We start from the raw sequence: 19,356 nt of genomic DNA on the forward strand, positions 1-19,356 counted from the left end.
ATACCACCTGCCTGAAGTGAGTTCACATGTGCCCTCTCCAAATGAATAGGTTTATTTTCTACAGTATGGCTCAGTGGGCACAGTCGAGGCTGCAGAGGCAGGCAGACTTGGGTCACACCCCAGTTTTGTCCTTCCTGGCACATCAATGGCCATACTTCTGGAGCCTTGTTGCCTGGGCATGGTGATACCTGGCTTGTGGGTGCGGTTGTAAGACTTCATGACATTTCTTACAGGTCCAACTCCTAATACAGAGCTGGCTGTATAGCAGAGCCCCAATAAATGATAATTTTTAAAATTTGCTTTTGAATAGAAAACGGGGAGTTTCTTTCCCTGGATCTTGGAGGATCCAAGTTTCGAGTCTTGAAGGTGCAAGTCTCAGAAGAGGGGAAACGAAATGTGCAGATGGAGAGTCAGTTCTACCCAACACCCAATGAGATTATCCGAGGGAACGGCACGGAGGTACCGGGCAAGGGCTCGAGGAAGGTGCGGGAGGAACTGGGCATCCAGCTTACAAGTGACCATGCCTTTGCCCTGTGTCCTATTCTTTCTCTGCAGCTATTTGAATACGTAGCTGACTGTCTGGCAGATTTCATGGAAACCAAAGGGTTGAAGCAGAAGAAATTGCCTCTTGGCCTAACCTTTTCTTTTCCCTGCAGACAGACTAAATTAGAAGAGGTAAGGCTGGTGTAAGGGAGGGAAGGAGCTGTCTAGGAATTAGGTTTGGGGCTGGAGAATGTGGCATGCAGGAGTCAGCCTGGGAACAGAGGAGGTCGGCAGGCGTTTTCTTGTTTGCTTTTCCTTTTTGCTTCTTTTTTTAACAGTAGGGTAGAAATGTGAGGCGGAGACTATGTTAACATGGCTGACTTGATTTTATACTTAATGTTGGCGTGGCACGGGGAATGAAATAGTTTTACCACCAAGTTCAGGTTCTCAGGCCTTGGTTGCGCCAGAATCCCTGGAGGGCTCGTTGAACACAGATGCCTGGGCCCCACACAGGAGTTTCTTAATCAGCAGGGCCTTAAATTCATATTTGTGGTAGGTTACCGGGTGATGAGGATGCTGCTAGCCTGGAGACCACCCTTGGAACCACCGATACAGCTAGCTAGAATGAGAGTGCGAAGGCTCAGGGAGCCTCCCCTACAGTGAGCCCTTAGGAGGAGGTCTCAGGTGGGGTCATTGGAGTGGCAGTGTTACTGAGCAGACCCTGCACTTGGGGCATGCAGTGCCACTAGCCATCTGGGGGTCGTGGGCAATCCATCTCGTCATGCCTCAGATTTTCAGCTTGTAAATAGGGAGAAAGCAAACCTGATCTTACGTGAATCTGTAAAAATAAATAAGAGGTCATATAGAAGGACAATGAGGAGTTACTTCGGAAACAAATCCGACCAAGATCCATGAGGATGCAGGTTTGATCCCTGGCCTTACTCAGTGGATTGGGGATCCCGAGTTGCCGTGAGCTGTGATGTAGGTCACAGACGTGGCTCGGATCCCACGTTGCTCTGGTTGTGTCGAAGGCTGGTAGCTGTAGCTCTGATTCAACCCCTAACCTGGAAATTTCCATATGCCGTGGGTGCGGCCCTAAAAAAAAAAAAAGCAAAAATGAAGGATATTGAGCTTTCTGGGGAGGGTGGTTTATTGTCAGAGTCAGGTCTTCCCAGGCCTCTCCTGCCTGGGGTGGTGGTTCATGAGTTCCTGCTACATAGACTGGTCATGACACCCAGCAGACGGTCAATTCATGAACCAGCTGGATGTCAGGGACTGCCTTGGAATATGTTTGATATTGTTGGCTTGAGCCAGTTATCAATAAGGGGATAGTGGAAAGGAAGTAGGTTTTCACATTCCATAGACCTGGCTTTGAATCATGGCTCAGAATAAGTCATCTCCTCTGGGCATGGTATTTAACTTCTTGGGTCCCTTGTTTTCTTTTCTTTCTTTTTTTTTTTTTTGTCTTTTTGCTATTTCTTTGGGCCGCTTCCATAGCACATGGAGGTTCCCAGGCTAGGGGTCGAATCAGAGCTGTAGCCGCTGGCCTACGCCAGAGCTACAGCAATGCGGGATCCGAACTGCTTCTGCAACCTACACCACAGCTCACGGCAATGCTGGATCCTTAACCCACTGAGCAAGGGCAGGGACCGAACCCTCAACCTCATGGTTCCTAGTTGGATTCGTTAACCACTGTGCCACGACGGGAACTCCCCCTTGTTTTCTTATCTGTGAAACAGGGATAATATCTACTTGCTGGGCTGAGGTGAAGCTTGGACAAAGCATCTGTCACGGCTGAGCACCGGGCCTGGTGTATCAATGGTAGCTGCCAGGTTTTAGTGATTGTTCCTATGCGACTTGTCTCCTTATGCTTTTATACCTTGCCCCCCAGTTCAGTAGCTGTTTCTAGTGGGCAGGTACTATTTTATATTGTTCTTCTCCACACCCAGGGTCTCTAGCGCAATGTCATATTTAATAGCTGCCTGATAACTATCTGACAATTGAAAGGTGCAGTCAGTCATTTACTAGATTCTGTTGAATGGGAATTTGCCATCGTCTGTCTACATGGGAGATGGGCTGAAGTTTACTTTTTAACTATTTTCTAAAGAAGTAATTTGGAAAAAAAAGTATGTAGAAGGTTTTAGGGAATGAAGAGGCCAGGTGGAGTTTTGCTTTTCTTTGCAGCTTGAAAAGCAGGGTTCCCCTGAGTCAGTGGCAGGAGTGGGAGGAGTGAGGAATCAGGCTTTGATTCACCAAATAGTTAAACACCTCTTATTTGGGCTGAGGAACAGAGACCTCAGGAAGAAGGAAGATGATGATGATGATGATGATATTGATAGACTGTACTTCAGACTTTGATACTGGATCTTGCCCTATATTGGACCCTTTGTATACGTTACCTTGTTAAAATCCCAAAACAATCATATGAGGCAGATATCATCATTTGTTTTTTTGCCTTTTTTTTTTTGCCATTTCTTGTGCTGCTCCCGCAGCATATGGAGGCTCCCAGGCTAGGGGTTGAATCGGAGCTGTAGCCACCGGCCTACGCCAGGGCCACAGCAATGCGGGATCTGAACCGTGTTGTCTGCAACTTACACCACAGCTCATGGCAACGGCGGATCCTTAACCCACTGAGCAAGGGCAGGGACCGAACCCGCAACCTCATGGTTCCTAGTCGGATTCGTTAACCACTGTGCCACGACGGGAACTCCTATTTCTGTTTTATATTTGAGAAAAACTGCAGTTCAGAGAGGTTGAGACTTTTCCAAAGTCACACAGCCAAGACTGGCTCAGCCCATGCTCAAAACCTCCTGACCATACTGACTTAGCAAAAAGACTCAGCTCTAGAACTCTGTTTAAAATGCCATCAGGGGAGTTCTCTGATGGCCTAGCAGGTTGAGGCTCCTGCATTCTCACCGCTGTGGCTCTGGTTGCTGCTGTGCGGCATATGTTCAATCCCTGGCCCAGGAATTCCCACATATTGCCTGTTTGGCAAAAAAGAAAAAAACAAAACAAAACAAAACAAAAACAAGAGAGAACCTGAAATAAATGTTGCAACTCTCATTTTAAAAAAATAATAATAAAATAAAATAAAATGCCAGCAGGCGCCTGAAAGCATTTTGACCCATTTTGTGTTGTACCCCAATAAAGATTTTCAGGCGCCATTTAAACTAGGCAAGGGGGTTTGATTACATCAAAGTCTAGTTGAATTACTTGCATTTTATAAAGGTTCCCCCCAGGCTGCCTTTCAGTGAAGCCTAAAGTAGAAAAGCTTCAGCCACAAGGAAATGCATTAATAATAATAACTGAGAGTGGGCAAATCATGTCTAACCATGATTCTGCTGCAGATATAGGTTTTTGACATGAAAGTAAGGGCTCTGGAGAAGGTAGAGTCTGATCAGCCTTAGAAGCGCAGAAGGATCTGGGAAGGGAAAGACTTTCTGAGGAGGTGTGGCTAAGAGGGATTCTTTGTGAAGCTAAAAAATGATTAAAGAAGATCAGGTCATGGAAATTAAAGGAGGATGTCACTTTGTTGTTATTTTGTTTTGTTTGTTTAAACGAAGGAATGGGGAATGGAGAGTGGGATAGACTGGGAATTTGGGGTTCATAGATACAAACTATTGCCTTTGGAATGGATAAGCAATGAGATCCTGCTCTATAGCACTGGGAACTGTATCTAGTCACTTATGATGGAGCATGATAATGTGAGAAAAAAGAATGTATACATGTATGTGTGACTGGGTCACCTTGCTGTACAGTAGAAAATTGACAGCACTATAAACCAGCTATAATGGGAAAAAATCATTTAAAAATAAATATTAAAAAAAAATGAGGGAATGGAAAAGTCTTAGTCAAAGAGAAATTTCTGTATGTGAGGGGTGTGTGGGTGTGGGTGTATATGTTTCTGATGATAAAATAGTAATACTTTTCTTCAAGGTAGGGAAACAAAGAAAAAATGAGGGTAGGAATTAAAACGTTGAAAAAAAAAAAAGAAATCCCCTCTAATCCCAACCTTCAGAAATACCAATTACTAGAATTGTTGGGTTTCCCTTCCAGTCATACCTATATTAAATTCTGGTGTTATACTGTGTATATATAATTTAAAAATATATGGTTGTATGTACAGCTTTGTTTCACTTAACAGTATATCACATGCACTTATTCCCCACTCCCCCGGTACAGTCTTTCCCCAGCTGGTCCCACATTGTCCCTTGCACCGATTTGGGGGCACACCACCCTGCAATCTCTCACTTCTCTGCCCTGCAGAGCAGGGATATTACCATAGCCCCTGAAGGCAGAAGTTAGGGAGAGCTACCAGTAGACGGCGCTGTGGTGCCGGAGAAAAACGTAGTTGCTGGTGGGGCATCAGAGACCTGTGTTCTAGTTGAGTTCTATCCTTCGTTCACCATGAGTCCTGAAGCAGTTTCCTTCCTTTCTAAAGCTTGGCTCCTTTATCCTTAAACTGAGGGGGTGGATGTGGGGTGGGTGAGCGGTGGGTGAGAGTGGTCTAGGAGTTTGTGTGGGCTCTTCTCTTCTTGACTATGTGAACTTAGGCAAGTCTCTTAATCTCCAAATTTTCTTCCAGTCTGAAAAGTTCTGTAATTATTTGCTATGTTCGATATGAAACTCTTGGGAAACACCAATTATAAACAGTTGATAATGCAAATTGAGAATCATTTTTCTAAGTTGAAATTAAGTCCCTGAGGGAATCTTTTTTTTTAATGATTTTTTCCCATTATAGTTGGTTTACAGTATTCTGTCAATTTTCTACTGTACAGCAAAGTGACCCAGTCTCTCTCTCTCTCTCTCACACACACACACACACACACACAGACACACACATGCGCGCGCGCGCGCACACACACATACATTCTTTTTCTCACATTATCTTCCATTATATTCCATCACAAGTGACTAGATATAGTTCCCTGTACTATACAGCAGGATCCTGAGGGAATCTTACAAGGTAGTGTCAGTTCTGCTTTGTGGACCTGGCAGACCAGGTGTTCTGTACACATCACGTATCATCTAACACATGCTGGGTACTTCCATCAGAGCAGTCCTGTAACAGAGGCAGGAAGTGATGTTTCCATTTTACAAATGAGTAAACTGAGGCTCGGAGAGGTTAAATGACTTGGACAGTGTCTTATGAATCCAAGCATTCCGAGTCTGCAGCCATTGTTCTTTCAGCCCAGATGTATAATGCTTTAAACTGCTCAGATGAGGAGTTCCCCTTGTGGCTCAGTGGTAATGAACCCTACTAGTATCCATAAGGACACAGGTTCGATCCCTGGCCCCACTCATTGGATTAAGGATCCAGTGTTGCCATGAGCTGTGGCGTAGGTTGGATCCTGCATTGCTATGGCTATGGTATAGGCCGAAGGCTACAGCTCCGATTCAACCCCTAGCCTGGGAACTTCCATATACCTCAAGCAGGGCCCTTAAAAAAAAAAAAAAAGTAGAGAATAAAATAAACTGTTCCGATGAGAGTAATAAACATGTTGAAATTATTAGAAAAGGCCTTCGAAGAAATGTTGAAAGAATGGGGACGATTCAACTTAAAGAAGAGAAGGCCACGGGGGATGCATGAAGTTTCTGCAGCTCATTTTCAGAACTGAGAACCTTCTTCATTTTGTCTGGATCTAAAATCTCACCCCAGGGTGTCCTGCTTTCATGGACGAAGAAGTTTAAGGCGCGGGGAGTTCAGGACACAGACATAGTAAGCTCCCTGAGCAATGCCATGAGAAAACACAAGGTGAGAATCTTTCTCTTAGGGTGGTGGGATTGCGGCGGGGTCGGGGGTGGTGGGGGGTAGGCTCTCCTATGTGCCTGCCCTCAGGCGAATCAGAGAAGGACTTGACCTCAGGGGAGGTCTCACTGGCACAGATGTGGCCATTGTCTGAGGAGCTTGTTCCAGTCACTATTAGAGGGAGGGTGGCCTACACTCCTTTGGGGTCTCCAGCTGCCACAGTCCCCTTAGGGTGTCTCGGTTAGACCCACTGCTGTGTGTGAGGCTCCAACCCCACCTCTCCTCTCAGAGTCTCAAAAGGTCACTTTCTTTCCAGTCTGGCTCTCTCTATCCCACTTTCCATCTCTATTCACTAAAGAGCTCGATCTGTTGAATACCTTTTACAATAATGTAAATAACTAGAAAAGCAAGACATGCTCCTTGCTGAGCTAAGTATCCCAGTAAATCCAAACGACTTGTTACCCTGACAGCATGAGGAATATTTTGACGTATACCCTGCCAGACTTTTTTCTCTTTAAAGCTGTTACATGCTTTTGTATCCTTATAGATTTTTCTCTTACCGTTTTCATTTTACTTTCAAATGCTCCCCCAAACCTTGCAGAACCATGGCACCATAACCCAAGTGGACTTGGTAGAACAGGGAACCTATAGTGCTGCCCACAGAGATGACTTGGCTGAGGGTGGTTAAAATGTCCCCATGGGTGAGGATGTGGAGGTTTTCCTCCTGGAAACACCATCGCTCCTGGGATAAACATGCTTTCCTTGGGGCCCCTCAAACAGGCTACAGTCCTGATGATCTGTGCCTCGTATTTTTATTGCACAGAGGCCTTTGCCCATAAAACCTGAGATGGTTCCACTCTTCAGCTCCCTGCTCTTTCTCTCCTCTGGGCCTTCGAACCCTGTCAAAGGCCTTATTTCTTACAGGCAGGCCCAGAAGGCAGGATCGTGATTGTCCCAACCAGGCATCTTCACTGCTTTTGCTTCCTCTGTGGGGAAAGGTAGAGGGAAAATGCCTCCCTCCCACCCACGGATGCCCTTTGGGGCCTGTGTTCCAACAGGACATAGATGTGGACATCCTGGCCTTGGTCAATGACACAGTGGGAACCATGATGACGTGTGCCTATGACGATCCCTACTGTGAAGTTGGTGTCATCATTGGTAACTCCATTTGTCTTGCTTTTTGGGGGTGGGCAAAAGGGGCTGGTGTGGGGCTTAGTTTCAGGAATTCTGAGTAAATTCTGTGGGAAGGCTATTGGCCCTTTCTGTTGAGAAGAAGCAACACAGGGAGATGGAAGATTAATGCACGCATTCATTCAACAAGTGTTTACTGTGAACCTGTCCCGTGGCTGGCCTGGTGCTCTGCAATGGCTTCTCAGTGATGGGAGTCCCACAGGTTCCAGTTCTCATGAAGCTTTCAGTGGGGAGGAGGGTGAAAGGCCGAAAACCTAAACAAATACTATAATTCAAGGTGGTGGTCAGGATGATAAGGACAATTAAGCAGAGTGATGTGACCGAAAGTAAGTGTGGTGGGGTGGCCAGGGCGGGGCTCTCTGAGCAGGTGGCTTCTGAGCAGGGCCCTCGGTGATCAGGAGGAGGGAACAAAGTAGAGATGGAGAGGAAAAGAGGCCCTGTGACCTCTGAGATGGGATTGCCCATCTGGGGTGCCCTGGGCACCCTAAAAGGCTGAATGTGGCTGAATCCAAGTGAGGGAAGGCTGAGAGTAAAAGGCTGTTCAGGTGGGAGTGGGTGGAACTGTCCCCATCTTCCTGTGTCAGAGGACATGGGTCACAGTCACTGCAAGGTCTTTAGCTTTCACCCCAGGGAGACAGAGGCACAGGAGGACTCTGGGCAAGGGGTGGATAAATGGGTTATGCATTTTCAAAAAACTCATTTGGCTGCTATGTGGAGAGTCAGTTGTGGGGGGCAGAAGTGGAGCAAGGAGGCCAGTCAGAGGCCATTGCACTGTGTAGGGGAGACGAGGCGGAGGCCTGGGCCAGGGAGGCCCCAGCTCAGCGGGGGTGTCTGCTGGGTGGTCTCAATACCTGGGCTGGGAGGGGGCTCCCCTGGAGAGGCCTATGAAAAGCTGTTTTAGGAACAGTCAGGCCAAATGGATTGATTGTTTTTGTTTTTGTTTTTGTTTTTGTCTTTTTAGGGCCACACCCATGGCATATGGACATTCCCAGGCTAGGAGTCTAATCGGAGCTATAGCTGCCAGCCTATGCCAGAGCCACAGCAACGCCAGATCTGAGCCGCGTCTGTGACCTACACCACAGCTCATGGCAACGCCAGATCCTTAACCCACTGAGCGAGGCCAGGGATTGAACCCACAACCTCATAGATTCATTTCTGCTGAGCCATGACGAGAACTCTGAACTGCTTTTTCTTAACTTCCAGCCCATTTTCCTCAGCCTGACTTTCCCAAAGGGCAAGGACTTTTACAACTGAGGGGCTTAATCTGTTGTCCTGTTTCTGGAGCCTCACACCTCAGAATGGGCCTGGCCCTTGCCTGCCAAGGCATCCTCTACTATCCACAGTCTCAGTGACTGTGCCTGGTAACTGGCAGGTTGGGTGTCATGCCTAAACAATGTCTGTGTTTTTTTCTGAGAAAAGCTTTTTCCAAATATTGTATTGCATTCTGCTTCTCAGCATCTCTTATTTCTCATGTTGGCTTTAAAATCCTGAGACCAGAGTATTACCCAGGGGAAGATACTTAATTTTTTTTTAAACAGTTTTATTGAGGGGTTCCTATTGTGGCTTAGCAGCTTATGAATCTGACTAGTATCCATGCAGACATGGGCTCAATCCCTGGCCTTGCTTAGTGGGTTAAGGATCTGGGGTTGCTGTGAGCTGCGGTGTAGGTCGCAGACACAGCTTGGATCTGGGGTTGCTGTGACTGTGGCGTAGGCGAGCAGCTACAGCTCTGATTCAACCCCTAGCCTGGGAACTTACATATGCCTTGGGTACAGCCCTAAAAAGCAAAAAAAACCAAACAAACAAAAAACAGCTTAAGAGAGAGACATAAAAATCCTCTCAGGTATATAATTCAATGATTTTTAGTAAATTTACAGAGTTTTGTAACCATCACCACAATCCAATTAAAACATGTCAACATCCCAATAGGTCCTAAAGAGATTGTGCCACTCCCCACTACTCAAGTGATGGAGGCATTTCCTTGGAGTGCATTTGTGTTTTAATAATGGCATGTTGCTTTGTTATGTGACTGCTAATGACTCAAAGATAAGGATGTAGATTCTGCTGGGAACAATTTGTAGCAGGCTCTGAGTAAGGGATATTTTTAGTATCAAATAGAGAAGAGGCTACGTAGCACAGGGGAAGGATTAAAAAAACGACTGTGGGTTGGTGATTGTTTTAAAAAATACATTTTCAAGGTTAGGTTAATTCATCCTCCTCTTTGTAAATGTGTTCTGTCAGCTTTCGTACATATTCATCAGGGACTCTTCACAATTGACTCCATTCATAACAGCAAACCATTAACATCCTGACAAGTGCAGACTTGACATGTCAGCTTTATTCCTCATGAACTCCCGGGCTTGCCAAAGCTGCTTCCCTCAGCGAGAATCAGCCCCGGGAGTGGATCAAAAGCACTTTGTGGTGCATTCAGAGGACTCTCAGGCAGTTGAGAGTTGTCTCTGTCTTTGCCCAGCTGGGAGCCCTCGCATCTCTGCGTTTTCTCTCTGATCCCTGGTCCAGGCACGGGCACCAACGCGTGCTACATGGAGGACATGAGCAACATCGACCTGGTGGAGGGCGACGAGGGCAGGATGTGCATCAACACTGAGTGGGGGGCCTTCGGGGACGACGGGGCCCTGGAGGACATTCGCACCGAGTTTGACCGGGAGCTGGACCTTGGCTCTCTCAACCCGGGGAAGCAGCTGTGAGTACCCTGCACTGTAATGTGGGCATCGGTGCCAGTGAATGCCCAGTCACTCAGGGACACTTTTTACCCAGGGGGTCTTTTAGTTGTGACTTGTCACCCATCACAGGGAGTTTATGAGGCAAGCCTTATAGTTCAGTTTCACTGGGCAGATGAGGAAAGTGAGGCCAAGGAAATGAGTGGTTTCCCCGCATCATATTCTTTTTTTTTCCTTTTTTTAATTAAAGTATAGTTGATTTACAGTGTTCCTTCAATTTCTGTTGTACAGCAAAATGACCAGTTATACATATATGTACATTCTTTTTTTTTCATACTATCTTCCGTCATGTTCCAACCCAAGAGACTGGACATAGTTCCCTGTGCTGTACAGTAGGACCCCACTGCTTATCCATTCTAAATGTAACAGTTTGCATCTACTAACCCCAAACTCCCTGTCCATCCCACTCCCTCCTCTCCCCTGGCAACCACAAGTCTGTTCTCCCTGTCCGTGGTTCTGTTTCTGTTTTTTAGATAGGATCATTTGTGCTGTATTTTAGATTCTGTATATAAGTGATATCATGTGGTGTTTGTCTTTCTCCTTCTGACTTCAGTTAGTTTGAGAATCTTACTCCTGGGCATATCTGGACAAAACATTCATTCAAAAAGATACATGCACCCCTGTGTTCATTGCAGCACTATTCACAATAGCAAGGACATGGGAACAACCTAAATATTTATCAATGGGTGAATGGATTAAGGAAATGTGGTACATACGTACAGTGGAACACAATACAGCCATAAAAAGGACAAAATAATGCCATTTTCAGCAACATGGAAAAAACTAGAGATTCTGAAATCCTTGATTCTTTTTTTAACTCAATGAATTTTATTACATTTATAATTGTACAATGATCATCAGAACCCAATTGTATAGCATTTCCATCTCAAACCCCCAATCCATCCCCACCATCCCCTCATACCCCTGATTCTAATTCAGTCTGGAGGCAGGGAGATACTGCTGTGAACCAGGGGACTTGGGCCCTGCACTCTTGGTGCATTCGGATGAGTGGTCACAGACCAAACCAGTGCAGCCCAAGGAAGCACACATTCTCATCTGTGTTTCCAGGGCTTCCCCTGCACCCACTTTCTCAGAGGCCTAATCAGACAACACCTGGTGTGAGTCCTTCCCGGGCTTGGGTCTCAGGGAGCCTTTCTCTGTTCTCATCCCACACTCACCTGTATAACTGGGTAGGGGCTGCCCTGCTCTACCTGTGTGCTGAGCTTCCCAAAGACAGGCTGTGCTGTGATCCTCCTTCCCTTCCTACACAGTGTCTGACACATTATTGTAGCTCATTTGTATTTGTTTCTTAAAAAGTTTTAGAGTTCCTGTTGTGACTCAGCAGGTTAAAAACCTGACTGTATCCATGAGGATGCAGTTTTGATTTCCGGCCTTACTCAGTGGGTTAAGGATCCAACCTTGCTGTGAGCTGCAATGTAAGTCATGGATGTGGTTTGGATCTGGCATTGCTGTGGCTGTGGCATAGGCTGGCAGCTGCAGCTCCAGTTCAGCTCCTAGCCCAGCACTTCCATATGCTGCAGATGCACCCCTTAAAAAAAAAAAGTGTTTGTTGAATGAAAAAACATGTAAAATTAAAAAAAAATTTCAGACAAAGAAAAATGGTGAAAATAGTACAAAAGTCCCCTTCTCTCAGATCCCCTAAATAGTAGCATTCTCTCTCTCTGTCTGGTATCTATGTATAGACACACACATAATACACATACACATAAAATACATGTATATCTGTATGAAACTATTTTTCTGAACGATTTGAGACTAAATTGGAAACATCCCTTAACTCCTAAATAATGCAGAGTATGAAATCTGAAAACAAGTACATTCTCTCTCTCTCTTTTTTTTTTTTTTGTCTTTCTTAGGGCCACACCCATGGCATGTGGAGGTTCTCAGACTAGGGGTCAAATTAGAGCTGTAGCCTCTGGTCTACACCACAGCCACAGCAATGCCAGATCCTTAGCCCACTGAGCAAGGCCAGGGATCGAACCTTGTATCCTCATCGTTACTAGTCAGATCCATTTCCCCTGAGCCATTGTGAGAACTCCAGATTCTTTTTAAATTTAATGGGTTATATTTTTTCCTATCATTATTTATTTTGCTGTTCAAGTTCTTTTCAGACTTAGCCAGTGGAAGCTCCTTCAAGCCAGGCTCTATGTCCTTTTGACATAGTTCCATCACTCTTTACGTACTCTTTATTTTCTGACATGGTAAGATACTCCAGGCTCACCGTGCACTTTCTCAGCCCCAGCCCTGGAATCAATCATTTTCCCAGGAAGCCCTTGTCAATAAATATTTTAAGTACCTCCTAACTCCCAACTCACTCAAACACTAGAACCTCATACCTGGGAAGCAAATTTCTGCTTTGGGTGTACCTGTTCCCCTCTACACACCCATTTCACTGGTGACACAGAGCAGTCACAGCCAAAGGAAGTGGAACCTGTTTTTTAGACTTTATCATTCTCACCCTATCCATTTCACTTAAAATAAATCTCACTCCCCCAAACTCACCCTGGATTTCTTCTCTCTTTAATTGGCCACACTTGTGGCATGCAGAAGTTCCTGAGCCAGGAATTGAACCCACACCACAGCAGTAACCTGAGCCACAGCAGTGACAGTGCTGGATCCTTAACCCACTAGGCCACCAGGGAATTCCCCAACCTGGATTTCTTCTGATTGTCTTCTGTTTCTGTAATGTTCTAAGGTTTTGTATAATGAAATATGTAAAGTTAATCAGGGAACAAGTTGTCTTTGACTTCCTTTCTTATCATGTTTGCAAAGTAAAAATTATGGAAACAATTATCAATTGCTTGTTGAATGCAGGATGAGAATCCAAATGGAGGTAGCCTGGTGGGATATTTCATCGCATTGTAGAACCTCTCTGGGGCTATCCCACCCCATCTCACAGATGCCACCTCTTTCTCGCTTGGACAGAACCATGAGTAGGAGTTGGAAACATTTGAATTTTGGATTTGTCATGCATGGTTGGTGACCTTGGGAAAATGTCTAAAGTCTCTGAAGTTGAAATTCCTTATGTTTAACTTGAGAATGGCATTCCTGTGGCCAAGGGTGATTTTGAGTTAAAGATTCTTGGAGTCAAGCACTTTGTGATCAGAAAGAATCTTAGACTTGCTCTAGTTTAGTCTTCCCCTTTTATAAGTGAGGAAAGTACAGCTCAGAGAGGAGGAGTGGACTCCCAAGGGCACCCCAGGTTAGGAAGGAACTGAGGCCTCCTGACCCATGAAGAGGCCCATCCACTTCTCATTCTCCTGACTGTGGGCAGAGGCTCATGGGCTTTGGGAAAGGATGCTACATAACCAAAGGTGTTGCTGCCACTGATCTCTTCACCAAATTGTAGGTTTGAGAAGATGATCAGCGGCCTGTACCTGGGCGAACTTGTCAGGCTCATCTTGCTGAAGATGGCCAAGGCAGGCCTCCTGTTTGGCGGTGAGAAATCCTCTGCTCTTCACATTAAGGGCAAGATTGAAACACGACACGTGGCTGCCATGGAGAGGTAAGCTGCTGGCAGGGTCTTTTCCCCTTGATTCCGAAGAGGTCCATGGCCATGGTCTGGTGTGCTCATGGCAGTGGTGCACAGAGGGACCAGAGCTTCCTTCTTCTTTTTTTTTTTTTTTTCCTTTTAGGGATTCACCCATGACATGTGGAAGTTCCCTGGCTAGGAGTCAAATTAGAGCTGCAGCTACCGGCCTACGCACAGCCACAGCAGCGCTGGATCTGAGCTGCCTATTTGACCTATGCTGCAGCTCTAGGCAACGCTGGATCCTTAACCCACTGAGTGGAGCCAGGGATCGAACCCTCATGGGTACTAGTCAGGGTTTGTAACCTGCTTTGCCATAATGGGAACTCTCAGATCTTCCTTCTTCACCAGGATAATTTCAGACCTGGGCAGTTTCTTGTTGTGCCTCACATGTTAAGTCCTTAGGCAAGCACTTATAGTGAGTGCACAATAAACGGTGGCTGCCTTGATCATTGTTGAAATTGTTATTATTCTATGACCATGTGTCAGCCTGTTTATGTTCACAATCCTGAGAGGAGGGAATGCGGGCTCTCTGAAAGAGAGCCCATGGGATGGAGAAGTATGTTCTTCTCATTCCTGTCCCCTGGCCAGGTATAAAGAAGGTCTGGCCAATACAAGAGAGATCCTGACGGATCTGGGTCTAGAGCCTTCGGAGGCCGACTGCATCGCGGTCCAGCATGTCTGCACCATCGTCTCCTTCCGCTCGGCCAACCTCTGTGCAGCGGCTCTGGCAGCCATCCTGACCCGCCTCCGGGAGAACAAGAAGCTGGTGCGGCTCCGGACCACAGTGGGCATGGACGGCACACTCTACAAGATCCACCCTCAGTGAGTGCTGGCCACTGGCCCCCGCCCCCCCCGCAAAGGAGTCTCTCCTGGAAGAGAGTTCAGTGTTCTCTCTAAACTGTGCTGGAACCACCCATCTTGTGCAGTCCTGAGATGACCAGGGAAGGGGTGAATTCAGAGGTTATACTCAACTGGCTGGCTCAGTTGCTTTGGGGGATAATTCTTTCATTGTGTGTGTGTGTGCTTTTAGGGCCACAACCACAGCATATGGAGGTTCCCAGGCTAGGGGTCTAATTGGAGCTACAGCTGCTGGCCTAGGTCACAGCCACTGCAACACCAGATCCAAGCTGTGTCTGTGACTACGCTATAGCTCATGGCAACACTGGATCCTTAACCCACTTAGTGAGGTCAGGGATCAAACCCACATCCTCATGGATTCTAGTTGGGTTCATTAACTGCTGAGCCACTATGGGAACTCCTGGGGGATCATTCTTAAAGAAATACTTTGCTATAGCCATTTGCTGAGTAGCAACGCCATTCATCCATGTGCTTATTCATCTGTCCATTTATCTCTCCATTTTTTTCATCTATCTAGCCATTGTTACTAAATACTTACTATGTGGGAAAGTTGGAAAGTAAGATACTTCCACTTATAAATTAGGAAAAATTGGGATGGCAGAGGTTTCCAAGTTCACCTGAAGGACATACTGGTAGGAAAACACAGGGAAATGAGAACTTCCCAGTAAAAGGGAGCACAGAAGCCCCTCTGGCTAATAGAGCTGGTATTGGAAGTGAGGCAGGTACACCCTGGGAAGAGCTGGGGGAAGAATCCTTCCCCTTTGGGCAGAGATGATGTTCAGCCAGTACACTATGTATGGACATGACCTACTGGTTGAAATATTAGTGATAAAATAACCACTTCTTTGGGCCTTCCAGATGTCCCTTCCTCTGCCCCAGCTGCCCTAGTCCCCACCCCCCAGCCCCCCCATCTTCCCCCACCATCCCATGACCAAAGGGGTGAGCCTTGGCCCAGCAGAGCTCCCCAGGACCCCGTTCCACTGCTACACCTGTGTCTGTTCCTCTTGGCTGAGTCTAGGCTTTATGATTGCTACTTACATATTTGCCATCACCTCTGCCTTCAGATACCCAAAACGCCTGCACAAGGTGGTGAGGAAACTGGTCCCAAATTGTGACGTCCGCTTCCTCCTGTCGGAGAGTGGCAGCGCCAAGGGGGCTGCCATGGTGACAGCAGTGGCCTCCCGCGTGCAGGCCCAGCGGAAGCAGATTGACAAGATGCTGGCTTTGTTCCAGCTGACCCCGGAGCAACTTGTGAGTGTCCAGAACAAGATGCGGGTTGAGCTGGAGTACGGGCTGAAGAAAGACACCCACCCGCTGGCCACAGTCAAGATGCTGCCCACCTACGTCCGCGGGATGCCAGATGGCACAGGTGGGCCCTGCACAGCTCCCTTCTCTGATGGGCCTCCCAGAGCTCCCATAGAAACTCCTTAAATCCAGTTAGGTTTTTTGTTTTAAGAGCCTTGGTTTCCTGTCTATGATGGAGGGAGGGGGAGTTGGGTAGAAGGTCAGTACCCTGCTGAATCTTGCTTTGGTTGATCCAAGGCACTGGCAGTGAGAGATACCAGGTTAGTTTCATGTGTGTAACGACCCAGATGCTGGACACTTGCAATGTCTGGCTTGCCTTCCACCCTCTTCTCCAGCTCCCTTCTCTCTTGGGCCTTGGCTCTCTTCCTCTCCCCTCTCTTCACTCTTTTCCCATGATGTTTCCAAAACTTGGTCCTTCTCCTGGTCCACTGTGCTCAGCCACGAAACAGTGGAGTCAGTTCTTTAGACAAGTTCCTCCACCTCTTTGAATCTCAGGAGCCTCACTCAGATATAATGACCTTTGTAAAGTGCTTTATATCTTTAATTTGTTTTTGAACTTTTCATTTCATTTTGTTCTCACAACCACACTGTGTACTACATAAAGAGAGAATGTTTCCCATTTTATCCATGCCAAAACTGAGACTCAAGTTAGGTGACGTATTCAAGGTCACACAGCTGTACTTGGAATTTCTCAACAACAAAGATCTTTTCCAGAGTGAATATCCTTCGAATCTACTTGCAGGGGGAAAATAGAGCAGTCAAATACACTATTCAATTACTCACTCTTTCAAGCCTTTTATCCTTCTGGCTTCATTCTTCAAAGTTTCATTAAGCACCTGCTATGTGTCAGGCTCTGTTGTAGATACGGTGATAGAGCAGTGAGGAAAACACAGTCCCTCCCTACCCCTGTGGGACCTATGTTCCGTTGGGTTGGCAGACCGTAAACAAATAAATGCCAGATGGTGCCATGTAATGGCATGGCTATAAGGAAAGATAGAGCAGGTTAAGGGCTAAGAGAACTGGCTGGGAGTGAGGTCTCTGGCAAATTCCAGGAGTAGCAGAATGACCAGTGTAGCTAGAACAGAGGGAGTGAGGCAGGGAACGAAGTAAAGAGTTACATGGAATAGACTGTGATGCTCAGAGAACTGAGAGGCCCTGCAAGTGGGTGGTGATGGGAGCCTTGGACAAAATGGGGGTGGGACTTGATATGGTTTCTTATTAGTCAGGTGCGGGTGTGGGAATCCCGGGAAGGGGAGAGTGGGACAGGACAATCATTTCATGCTCAGGATGAACCGTTCCTCTAGACCATGCACATAGGATGGGAGCACTGTCCTGAGTCCATTGTGGTCATGATAGCCTGGCCTGGAGTCACCCTCAGAGACTCACTGAGCATAAGTATCATGTGTGGCCTTTACCAGACACCAAGAAGAGCAGGTCGGCCTCAGATGGGCTCTGGGCCCATCACTCTGCTTAGTGACCGCCATGCTCCTCTTCCTGCCAGTGCCTGCACACAATTCCCTTTTCGGTGCATGCTGGTGGAATGCAGCCCCCTACTTTCTCCACCACAGAGAAAGGAAAGTTCCTCGCTCTGGATCTGGGGGGGACCAACTTCCGGGTCCTCCTGGTGAAGATCAGAAGTGGACGGAGGTCGGTGCGAATGTACAACAAAATCTTCGCCATCCCCCTGGAGATCATGCAGGGCACCGGCGAGGAGGTAAACACCAGGCAGGGGGTTCTGCAGGCCAAGGTGTCAGCCTGCTGCCTGGTACGACTGCCGCTCTCTCCCTGCAGCTGTTTGACCACATCGTGCAATGCATCGCAGACTTCCTGGACTACATGGGCCTCAAGGGAGCCCAGCTGCCTTTGGGCTTCACATTCTCATTTCCCTGCAGGCAGGCGAGCATTGACAAGGTAAGACAGCCCAGCCCCGTGGGCTCCCTCCTACCCCGGGGGAATCTCAAGGCAGTTCTGAGTCACTGTTCATTTTATTTAGGGGTCTCAGGTTCAGGGCAGCTGAGGAACATGCTCGAGAATTTGAACCATTTAACTTTTTTCTATTTACTATTTACTATTTTTATTGTTGTTTTTTTGGATTGAAGTTTATAAAAATAATCTAGGATAGTGTACAATAAGGGACACATGCATAAGAGTACTGTTAAAAGAGAGATCAAATCAGTGTTCCCCTCGTGGCTCAGTGGAAATGAATCTGACTAGTATCCATGAGGATGCACGTTCGATCCCTGGCCTCACTCAGTGGTTTAAGGATCCAGCATTGCCGTGAGCTGTGGTGTTGGTCACACACTTGACTCAGACCCTGAGTTGCTGTGACTATAGCGTAGGCTGCAGCTGATTTGACCTCTACCCTGGGAGCCTCCATATGCTGCGGGTGCAGCCCTAAAAAGCAAAAAAAAAAAAGAAAGAAAGAAAGAAAGAAAAACGAAGGCACAGAGAGGCTAAGTTGTCCAGGTTGCCACATCTATAAACAGTGGTGGGGGCTTCAATCCAGGACACTGGCCTGAGAGCCCAGGTTCTTATACTCTGCCTTTGGGACCAGGACTTAGAGCCCAGTGTTTTTTGGACCATTTTGGCTCTAGTGCACAGTACACTTACATATATGTGATCCAAACAAAAATTCAAGAAATAGTATTTACTCTTATTTTGTGCATTATATTCTGTTTTCTCCCTATTTCATTCTTCATGTGAAGAAATTGAGGCATGAAGTCTCATCTGAACGGTAGGTGCAAAATCAGAACTGAAGCAGAGCTCTCCAGGGCTCTGAGAATGTTGAGAAAACATGCTTCCCCAGGCCTACCACCCCGCCCCCAACCCCAGTCATTCAGAGAACAGGGAGAGAGGGGTTCCAAAGATTAAATTGTCTGGTAATATGGCTAGGTTTCTCAAAATGAAAAATGCCAGAATGCTAAGAGCTGGAAGATCCATTTCTCAAAGATTCCATTTCTCAAGATGCCATTTCTCAAAATGTACCTAAAGAGGAATGGATAAGGATGTTCACAACAGCATCACTTTTTAATAATGAAAAATTAGAAATAACCCAAATGTCTGGCGAGAATGACTAAATAAACTATGGTATATCAATCATACGGAATTACTTGATTTTTATTTAAAAAACACATGCATAGTACTTGCTCTCTGCCAGGTGCTATTCTAAATCCTTATAGAGGAGTTCCCATTGTGGTACAGTGGAAATGAATCTGATTAGGAACCACGAGATTGTGGGTTTGATCCCTGGCCTCGCTCAGTGGGTTAAGGATCCGGCATTGCCGTGAGCTGTGGTGTAGGTCATAGATGTGCCTGGGATCTGGCGTTCCTGTGGCTGCAGTGTAGGCCAAAGGCTATAGCTCCGATTAGACTCCTAGCCTGGGAACCTCCATATGCCACAGGTGTGGCCCTAAAAAGCAAAAAAAAAAAAAAAAAAAAAAAAAAATCCTTCATAGATAATACTACTCAGGAGGTAA

At 46.5% G+C, this 19,356-nt stretch overlaps 1 protein-coding gene across 1 annotated transcript in view; it reads left to right on the plus strand.

The window, feature by feature from the left end:
- Positions 1–19,356, plus strand: part of HKDC1 (hexokinase domain containing 1) — a 49,465-nt gene that overhangs the window by 13,580 nt on the left and 16,529 nt on the right. Inside the window, exons 3-12 of the mRNA XM_047762789.1 lie at positions 311–459; positions 556–675; positions 6,143–6,238; positions 7,291–7,390; positions 9,944–10,127; positions 13,535–13,690; positions 14,306–14,539; positions 15,640–15,944; positions 17,449–17,594; positions 17,672–17,791. Coding sequence (XP_047618745.1) covers positions 311–459; positions 556–675; positions 6,143–6,238; positions 7,291–7,390; positions 9,944–10,127; positions 13,535–13,690; positions 14,306–14,539; positions 15,640–15,944; positions 17,449–17,594; positions 17,672–17,791 — 1,610 coding nt within the window. The remainder of the gene's footprint in view (positions 1–310; positions 460–555; positions 676–6,142; positions 6,239–7,290; positions 7,391–9,943; positions 10,128–13,534; positions 13,691–14,305; positions 14,540–15,639; positions 15,945–17,448; positions 17,595–17,671; positions 17,792–19,356) is intronic.

Source organism: Phacochoerus africanus, chromosome 15 (genome assembly GCF_016906955.1).
Source record: "Phacochoerus africanus isolate WHEZ1 chromosome 15, ROS_Pafr_v1, whole genome shotgun sequence".
NCBI lineage: Eukaryota > Metazoa > Chordata > Mammalia > Artiodactyla > Suidae > Phacochoerus > Phacochoerus africanus.